The sequence below is a fragment of the Vulpes vulpes genome, unplaced genomic scaffold (genome assembly GCF_048418805.1).
Source record: "Vulpes vulpes isolate BD-2025 unplaced genomic scaffold, VulVul3 u000000899, whole genome shotgun sequence".
NCBI classification, from domain to species: Eukaryota; Metazoa; Chordata; class Mammalia; order Carnivora; family Canidae; genus Vulpes; species Vulpes vulpes.
Genome location: NW_027325780.1, coordinates 3,989,222 through 3,999,166, shown reverse-complemented (window position 1 = coordinate 3,999,166; position 9,945 = coordinate 3,989,222). Strand labels below are relative to the sequence as shown.

Here is a 9,945-nt window from a genome sequence, read left to right as displayed (position 1 = left end):
CTGAGTGACACCCCTCTCTCCCCTTCCCACCACCTTCTTGCACTGACTTTGGAACCAAGTCTCCCTGTTTTCTCTTCCCTAACTCTTCCTTCCCATCCTCTTTAATCCTCCAGCCCTGCAAGCAAAGGTTTTAATTGTTCTGTCTTCATCCTTCCACACAAGGAGGGAGGAATCTTTTCTTGCATGAAGTTAAAGAAAAAAAATATGCTACATAAAAGTATACACATATGTATAGATAATAATACTAACATATTATATATAAGTATGAATAAATGTAAATGGTCTTTAAAAGTCCATCATTGACTCCCTAATATGTATATTGGATATTTTAAATTTTTATATATGTCATATATACACCTCATATACATATATATACTTAAAATATATAAGTATACTTAATATATAAACTTAAAATACCCATCCATATCTATATCTATTTATACTCTTCCTAATAGAATAGTAATCAATTAGAAAGTGGGCACTACATTATGGCCCCTAAAATATAATATAAAGATATAATAGTAACATAAGTAGCAATAGGGAGGCAGCTTTTCCATCTTCTTGAAATTATGCCAACGGCTGAAGCTCATTTTTTTAATTTTGTAACATTAATCTCTACCACAGATTTTACTGCTACCTCTCTGTGAGGAATTTCCAATATCTACATGCCCCCAGTTTCAGCTTCCTGCTATTGCCTCAAATTTAACCCATCCCAGGAGAATGCATCATCTTCCTCCCCTGTTTCTACTGAATCTGCCTTTCTCTTCTGTTTCTGTCTTCCTAGGCTCAAAGGACTTCTATATAAAAGCAACAATGTTTGCAACTGTATAGTGATAAACATGGTACAGTTACTGTGGTAAACATGTTTTTAGAATATGTAGCCAAAGACTCCTAAGAAATATGGTAGTGAGTGGAGTACTGCCTTTATTTTTTTTAAAGCAGCAACACAGAAATCAATGAGTCAACATTTAAGTTTAGGAAAGCCAAAAGGAAAGACAAATAATGTTCTTTTAAAATGTTGCATGAGAAATATGATGCAAGATAGAAAGAATTCTGATGGGTGGAAAGAACTACATCATTTACTGGTTATATTTTTAATAAATAGCGATTGATGACAATAAACTTTTACTAAGAGCCTTCTAGTTATTAGAAATGGATAGTGGGGCTTGCTTTCTCTGATTTTACAGATCCATTGAGGTTTCATTTGTGAGCACATTGATAAAGAAACTTTGACCAATGAAGCAGCTCACAAAGTTATCAGTGAGGAAATAAAAAGAAAATGTTCAAGAATTTTCATACTATATATAAAATCACTCTACTTGTTTTAGAGTTTGTAAAATTCAAGGACATCCTATGAAACTAAGTTTTACTTTGACAAAAGGAGATAAATTCTAAAATTTTCTACAAAATTCTGACCATTAAAAAATTAGAGCTATAATAGTCTTATGACTTAAGAATGAATTAGTAAGAGTCCATGAGAATGTCATTTTATTTTATTTTTTATTTTTTAAAGATTTTATTTATTCATTCATGAGCGATACAGAGAGAGGCAGAGACACAGGCAGAGGGAGAAGCAGGCTCCATGCAGGGAGACTGATGACCCGATCCCAGGACTCCAGGATCACGCCCTGGGCTGAAGACAGGAACTAAACCACTGAGCCACCCAGGCGTCCCAAAAATGTTATTTTATACAGTGACATTCACTTTCTTAAAAATACAGCTTTGATATCACTTTTTAGTATTTTCAATTCATCTCAAGATTTTCTTTTTTTAATCTTAAAGTTGCCTGAATTGAGATGAATGGCTGTTGTTAGTGGTTTTAAATTTTAGAGGTCCAAGGGCACCTGGGTGACTCAATGGTTGTGCATCTGCATTCAGCTCAGGTCATGATCCCCGGGTCCTGGGATTAAGTCCTACATCAGGCTCTCTGCAGAGCTGCCTGCCTATGTCTTTGCCTCTCTTTCTGTGTCTCTCATGAGTAAACAAATAAAATATTTTAAAAATATATTTTTAGAGGTCTTTAAAAAGCTCATCATTGACTTCCTAATCTGTTTAAGACAGGAAACCTACTTAACAAAAAAATAGCACCTACATCGTGCTAAAAAAAAAAAATGCAAATAGAACCTATATGAAGAGGATGGCATTAAGCTCTTGACTGGGAATACTTGGAGCTTTTAATCCATTCACTCAACCTGTACTTTTTGAGGGACCAGTCTGGGAATGTTCTGAATTCAGCAGAGAACAAAGGACAATAAAATCTGTTTTCATGTAGTTTATCTGAAGATAAGGAAAGAAATCAACCAGAACAAATCCCTGGATTCTATAGTGTATTAGAAGTGATGCCCTAAATACTCAGGAGAAAAATAAAGCAGAGAAGGGTCTAGGGAGGAGGGGGTTGTAATTAAAATTGGGATTATCAGGGAAGGGCTCAGGGGGCAGAACAGCCTTGTGCAAACAGCTGTAGAGGGTGAGGGAGCAGGGATGGTTAGTTATCTGGCTGGATGTCTGCAGACTCATCGCTCACCGTTCAGGGCCCAGTCAGGCCTCCTGAGCCCCCTGCCTATTAAAACGGCCACCTACCAATCTGGAGTGGTTTGCCTCTGTCTGCAGCTTCTCCCCGTGCTCCCCACATTAGGGCGGGCTTCAGGTCACACCTGAGAAGCTCCTAGGAGGTTGCGAACTAACCGGGTCTTTTGTCCTGAGATACCGAGCAATTGAGGGTCCTGGGCAGAGGCTCTGAGGATGTTTTAAGGAGTCATTCCGAGTGCTGCTTGGAAAGTAGCCTGCAGGCTCCAGGCGGAAGCAGAGAGAGCGGCCGGCCATAATCCAAGTGAGAGGTGCTGGCGACAGACCAGGGGGTCACTTAGAGCAGAGGAGTAAATTCTTTCTCTTTTTAAAAAGATTTTACTTACTTATTCATGAGAGACACACAGAGAGAGGCAGAGACACAGGCAGAGGGAGAAGCAGGCTCCATGCAGGGAGCCCGATGGGGGACTCGATCCCAGGACCCTGGGGTCACACCCTGGGCCGAAGGCAGATGCTCAACCGCTGAGCCACCCAGGCGCCCCGAGAAGTAGAATTCTTGATGTAGGATTTTGCAGAAAGAGCGGCAGCTTGCTGCTTCCTGCCTACTGTGAGAGGGGAAGAACAGTAGCAGAGGGCGACTGGACATGGTTGGGGTCCCATTCCCGGGGAAGGGTGTGGCTGCCGTGGGCCGGGCCGCAGCGGGTTTGGGGAGGAGGTGGGAAGTCCCACTCCGGGGAGCTGGGTGGGAGCGTCTGCCAGCGTCCAGGAAGACGCCCGGTCTCCTTACCCCCTTGCCTCTCCCCGGTGTCTTAGCATTTGCAGGCGTCGTGACCGACCCGAGGGAGGCACGCCCCAGCCCTGCGGGAACTGGGCCAGGGGCTGCTGTGTGCCCGAAGGGGGCCCCTCTGAACCACCTGCTTTGCCAGGGGAGCCCTTTAGCTGGTTCCTCCCGGCCGGTCTTTGCCCGCGGCCGTCGCAGCTGGGTGCAGAAGCGCGCGGTTCAGGCGAAAGGGCGAAAGGCTGCAGCTGCAGACACGCGGCAACGGGCAGCTTGAAGCTGGTGTGTCGGCGTCACGTCGACAGAGGAGTGAATCACAAGACGCTGTGACCCTTTGCTCACGCGGTTGTTGGGTTTGCGAGGGTCTAGTTGAGCACATACCTCACCGCGGCGCTTAGCAAAGAGGGTCGCTGTTTTTATTAAAAAGCATCCGTAGGAGCTTGTCCCTGGGCCATGTCCCGTCCGGACAAGAGAGCACACCCCAACCACCACACACCCCAAAAAGAGGTGGAGGAAGAAGCCGCGACTGGGCGTGGTTGCGATGAGTGGCACTGATGGATGGATGGGTCTCGTTCTCCGGGGGGGCGGGGCCGCGGAGGCTGGGGGGGCGCGGAGGCTGTGGGGGGCCGCGGAGGCTGTGGGGGGCCGCGGAGGCTGTGGGGGGGCTGCGGAGGCTGGGGGGGGCCGCGGAGGCTGGGGGGGCCGCGGAGGCTGGGGGGGCGCGGAGGCAGGGGGGGGCGCGGAGGCAGGGGGGGGCGCGGAGGCTGGGGGGGCGCGGAGGCAGGGGGGGCCGCGGAGGCTGGGGGGGCCGCGGAGGCTGGGGGGGCCCGCGGAGGCTGGGGGGCCGCGGAGGCAGGGCGGCCGCGGAGGCAGGGCGGCCGCGGAGGCTGGGGGGGCCGCGGAGGCTGGGGGCCCGCGGAGGCTGGGGGCCCGCGGAGGCTGGGGGGCCGAGGAGGCTGGGGGGGGCCGCGGAGGCTGGGGGGGCCGCGGAGGCTGGGGGGGCGCGGAGGCAGGGGGGGGCGCGGAGGCAGGGGGGGGCGCGGAGGCTGGGGGGGCCGCGGAGGCTGGGGGGGCCGCGGAGGCTGGGGGGGCCCGCGGAGGCTGGGGGGCCGCGGAGGCAGGGCGGCCGCGGAGGCAGGGCGGCCGCGGAGGCTGGGGGGGCCGCGGAGGCTGGGGGCCCGCGGAGGCTGGGGGCCCGCGGAGGCTGGGGGGCCGAGGAGGCTGGGGGGCCGAGGAGGCTGGGGGGGCCCGCGGAGGCTGGGGGGCCCGCGGAGGCTGGGGGGGCCGCGGAGGCTGGGGGCCCGCGGAGGCTGGGGGCCCGCGGAGGCTGGGGGGGCCCGCGGAGGCTGGGGGGCCGCGGAGGCTGGGGGGGCCGCGGAGGCTGGGGGGGCCGCGGAGGCTGGGGGGCCGCGGAGGCTGGGGGGGCGCGGAGGCTGGGCGCGGCTAGCGGGGGCGGGAGAGGCGCTGTCCGGCGCTGCCCCCGGTGCCCGGCCCCGGCCCCGGCCCCGCGCCCGCGCCCCGCGCCCAAGTTCCCGGGGCCCCGCCCCTGGCCGGCCGCGCGGCCGCGGAGAGTCCGCGGGAGGAGGCGCCCCGGGCCCCAGGCGGGCGGCGCGGCCCCGGGAGGTGGCGAAGGGGCGTACGGAGGGGGCGGGCGCTCGCGGGCAGCCGGGTGCGCGGCGGGGCGGGGCGGGGCGGGGCGGGGCGGGGCGGGCTCGGCCGCCGAGGGCTGGGCTCCGCGCGGGGGCGCCGGGCGCCGGGACCGCCGCAGGCCGGGGCGGGCGGGGCAGGTGCGGCTGCGCCCGCGACCCGAGCCGCGTCCGCGCGCCGCGGTCCCGCCATGGGCGCCGTGTGGTCCGCCCTGCTGGTGGGGGGCGGCCTGGCCGGGGCGATCTTCGTTTGGCTGCTGCGGGACGCGGCGACGGACGGCGACCCGGAGCAGAAGGACGGGCCCCCGGGGGACGCCGCGGCTCCGCGGGCCGGGCGGGAGCTGGCGGCCGCGCCAGGTACTCTGCTCCCGCGTCGCCAGCGCAGCCCGCGGCCCCGTCCGCCGAGCGAGGTCGGACCCCGCGGGGCGCCTGCAGCTCGACGAGCCCCCCCGGCCCGGGCGCGACCCTCCCCTCGCCCCGCCCGGGCCGCAGCCCCGCCGCTCCCAGGGCGCCCCGCGGGGTCCCGCCTCCCGCGCCCCGCCAGGGGGGCACCTGCGCCGGCCCGGGGAGCGCCCGGGACCAGGGGTCCTGCCGCCGTCCTCAGTCTCAGGCCGAGCGGGGACACGGGGACACGGGGACACGGGGACACGCTCCCTGCCCCAGGCCCGTGGCCGACGGCCGCGCCGGGCTGGGGAACACCCAGGCTGCGGGCACCTCCCGCCGTCTGGACGCTGCTGTCGGGAAAGCAAGGTTCAGGGTGGACTCCGGCCACGAAGGCCTCCAGGCCTCGGCTGAAGCCCAGGGCTCCCCGCTGGCCGCCCATTCCAGAGCCCTGGGGCCCGGGGACCTCCCGAAGGGGCCCACCCAGCAGGGGATCCAACCCCAGGGAGCAGGACTGACGCCCCGGGCCGCGTGTGCACCGTGACGGCCGCAGGAAGGAGCTGGCAGAAAACCCGAGCTCCCGGGGCCCTCTCGGGCCAGCCGCCCCTGCCTGGACTCCGACCGATTGCTGGGAGGGACATCTGGGAACTTTATTTTTAGTGCAGTCAGTGTTCATGTGCAGCCATTTAAAAATCTGCCTCGGCGCCTTCCCCACAACTGGTTTGGGATGAGCAGAGAGCTCATCTATCTTCTTCTGAAAGCCAGCCTCATGCTTTAGGTTGAAAGATTAGGAATTCAGGGTAATGTTTATGTCTCACAACTCCATTAAAAAGAGACAAAATTAAACAAGGCCAAACCCTCACAGACACCCCCCCCCCCGCCCCCATCTGTGCTGATTGTATGACTTCGGAGATTTCGGTCTTGTAGGGAGCTATTCCGACTGAGAGTGAGGTGTCCAAGAAGGAAACCAAGCCTTTAGGGAGCTTGGATTGTGTACTGTGAGAACATTTTTTTAAAAAGTGAACAGTCCCTGTGGGGATGTAAAAAGCCTATTTTTGTTGAAGATATTTCTAACGCATATGGGGTTGGCAAAGAGAAACCAGTCCTCTTCCCCCACCATCACCCCCAACTCTTGCACAATGATTCACCACTGTTCTTTGTATTCCCCCACAGTGTCAGCTGCTGGGGATCTGCCCACACCTGTGAGAGCCGATCCCCAGGATGCATGCAGTTCCTGGGAGTGCAAGTGTACTCTTAGGGTCTGTAGGGAAGCCATGCGGATCTTTGTCGGAACAACGTTTTTTGATGATAGAAGCAGAACAATGTGGCTGCATGCCAGTATGGTCTAGACTGTGGGGATTGAGGACCATGACAGGGTCACAAGTCTGCTTCTACACCTGCCACTTCATTTACACTCTTGGGTGGGCACACTGATGCTCCCGGATATGCCTTTTGTTACTGGATACACATGCATATTCTTAAAGTACACTGTTGGTGCAATTAGTGTCTGAACTGGGCAATTAAGTACTTGCTTTGAATCGAGATGGATTTTGTGAACTGCAGATAGATTAACAATAAAGTCTTCAACAACTAAATCTATTTTCTCAGCCTTTTTTCTCACAAGAACTGCCTAACACTATTACATTTTTCCTTTTGTTTTTTAGAGCATCTTCAAGAAAGCAATGGATGTTTGGTTTCAGAGACCAAAGGCCATGGTAACTTGCAGGAAGCAGCATGGAGACTGCAGAGTCCTTCTGGAAAAGACAGTGGTTGCAGCAGTTCAAGAGAGCATGTTCCTTCTGGAGGGTTTCCAGCCACAGAATCTCTAGCTACATCTGAGACTGGTAACTCTCGGGGTTACTCTGAAGTTTCAAGAAATGAAAGCCTTGAGTCTGCTATAAGAGAATGGGGATTCCAGAAAGGACAAGAGACACTTGCTAATGTAGCTTCCTGTTTTGCAGAAAAGTTGTATTCTAGCAACCTGGTCATTGACAGAGCGAAAGAAGTGAGCCTTGCACAGCTGAGCAATCAGGACCGGGCTGACAATGAGGACTGGGAAATGGTGTCCAGGCACTCATCCTGGGGAGATGCTGCTTTGGGTGGCAGCCTTGAGGCTCCAGTGGTAAGCCCAAACCAGGAAATGGACTGTGGCAGAAGCACTCTTATGGAACCAAGAGGTCAGGAAGTGGATGTGAAACAGAAAAAGGCGGTAGCGGTGGTTTCGGGGTCCCAGCAAGTTAGCGTCAGGTTCCAGATCCATTATATCACAAGCACTGGTAAGCAATGTATTGCAATCACTGGAGATCACAAGAGTCTTGGAAGGTGGAATACCTACCTCCCACTCCAGTATAGCAAGGATGGGTTCTGGTGTCGTTCTGTGTCCCTGCCTGCAGATATAGTGGTGGAATGGAAGTTTGTAGTCGTAGAAAATGGGGAGATTACCCGCTGGGAAGAATGTAGCAATAGGTTCCTGGAGACTGGCCATGCGGATAAAGTGGTACAAAAGTGGTGGGGGATTCCCTGATTGTTTTCAAAGTAGTGGAGAAGCTGTTGTAGAATCTGGAAAAGGCTAAGTTTGTGGAGCACACTGAATAATTTTAAATAAAGTAGAACTCCAAGTTTAGCCATCAAAGTTGTTTCAAATTTGCCAGTGGCTTGCATCTGACGTGCAGAAATATAATGTAGATAATGCTTCCAGGGAGCGTGGACTTTTTTTTCCTGTGGTGTTGATGGGTGGATTTTCGCTGATCCATCGTTACTTCAGGGCTTGGTCCTCTTGGGGAATGACTTGGCTAAGCTTCTGGTGTGGACTGGCCTGGGCGTAGCAAAACCAACTGGCTGCCCAGGGTTCAAGCTTGAGCCTTTGGGTGGGTAATCCTTAAACCCAGGGAGTGAAACAAGTCTCATTCAAAAAGAGCTGCTTTCCTATTGGTACAACTGGAGAAACTCTCTTACTACATGCACAACTTTTTTTTTTTTTTTTAAGATTTTATTTGTTCATGGGGGGGGGGAGGGGCAGAGACACAGGCAGAGGGAGAAGCAGGCTCCATGCTGGGAGCCTGATGTGGGACTTGATCCCTGGTCTCCAGGATCAGGCCCTGGGCTGAAGGTGGCGCTAAACTGCTGAGCCACCCGGGCTGCCCCATGCACAACTTTTTATTTAAAAATAATGCCATATGCAACTGTGACCAGAAATATCTGGTCGCAAGATGTGATTACCAAGGATATGAACTTGTAAGACTTCCCAATGTTTTACTTTGTTTTGCTTGATTTTACCTGCTAGTTATGGTTTGAAGGTAGCAAGTAAGTCTTTGTCTTAATGATGGCAAACTGGTGTAGAAACAAGGGGCCTAGTTAGAGTGGGTCATTGGGAGGAGCCAAGAGGAGAGGGAATGGGAATGGGATTCCAGTGTGGGCTGAGTGAGTGGCCTGAGTGATGCTCTGACTACTGCCCGGAGGGACTGCAGCATTCATGTCCCTCTAGGGCCTTTGTAGGACCATCTCTCCCCTGGCTCCTGTTCTCTCACGGGTCTGGACTGACAGAGGGACTGATAGCAATCATTTCTCCTGCCCTCTCCTCTCAGACCAACAGCTATCTTGGGTAACAAAATTATAACAGGACAGTGATAGAGAAGTACGACTTTGTTCTGAGAAGAAATTAAACTTCGTTATAACTGAACAAATAAAATGTGAGTTTTAATATCTTTATTTGATGTCTGAATTACTTATATAAACCTTAGTACCATAATAGCTTAGATGTAAAATAAAATACCAATATTTTCCTCCACTAATAACAGACGCATAGGAAAAAAGCAAACATCAAGAGGCAAGAAGGGTTCGTTTTTCTCCTCTCTTTAGAGAAAACATTTTGGAATTCCTTTTTAAGCTTTACCTTTTGGGGAATCCCTGGGTGGCTCAGCGGTCTAGCGGTCTAGCACCTGACTTCGGCCCAGGGCGTGATCCTGGAGTCCCAGGATCGAGTCCCACATCGGGCTCCCTGCATGGAGCCTGTTTCTCCCTCTGTGTCTCTGCCTCTCTCTCTCTCTCTCTCTCTGTGTCTCTCATGAATAAATACATACAATCTCTTAAAGAAATAAATAAACTTTACCTTTTGGGGGGCGCTTGTGTGGCTCAGTTGGTTAAGCATCTCCCTTTGGCTCATGTCATGATCCCAGGGTCCTGGTATGGAGCCCCGTGTTGGGCTCCCTGCTCAGTGGAGAGTCTGCTTCTCCCTCTCCTTCTGCCCCTACTTGCCTCCCCCAACCCACCCCAGGCTCATGCACACTCTGTGAAATAAATAAAAAAAATTTTAAAGGATTTATTTGATAGAGAAGCAGACTCCCCACTAAGCAGGGAGCCCAATGTGAGGCTTGATCCCAGGACCCCGGGATCATGACCTGAGCCGATGGCAAGACACCTAACCGACTAAGCCACCCAGGTGACCTGTGAATTCTTGAAAGAAAAAGAAACAGGGGCACCTGGATGGCTCAGTCAGTTAAGTGTCCACCTTCGGCTCAGGTCATGATCTCAGGGTCCTGGGATTGAGCCCTCTGCCCCCTGCTCATGCTCTCTCTCTCTTGCTCTATGTCAAATAAAGAAATAAAATCTTTAAAA

General features: G+C 53.5%; 1 protein-coding gene across 2 annotated transcripts; it reads left to right on the top strand.

Annotated features, from left to right (window-relative positions):
- The first annotated feature begins 5,039 nt into the window (after nucleotides 1-5,039).
- STBD1 (starch binding domain 1) lies at nucleotides 5,040-9,039 on the top strand. 2 transcript variants are annotated; one of them, XM_072745443.1, is made up of 3 exons: nucleotides 5,044-5,307; nucleotides 6,996-7,175; nucleotides 7,293-9,039. In XM_072745443.1, the coding sequence occupies exons 1-3, from the start codon at nucleotides 5,142-5,144 to the stop codon at nucleotides 7,853-7,855; spliced, it is 909 nt and encodes a 302-aa protein (XP_072601544.1). In that variant the 5' UTR covers nucleotides 5,044-5,141; the 3' UTR covers nucleotides 7,856-9,039. The 2 variants fall into 2 exon arrangements, with proteins under 2 accessions (XP_072601545.1, XP_072601544.1); XM_072745444.1 differs by having other exon boundaries at nucleotides 5,040-5,307; nucleotides 6,996-9,039.
- The last annotated feature ends 906 nt before the right edge of the window (nucleotides 9,040-9,945 follow it).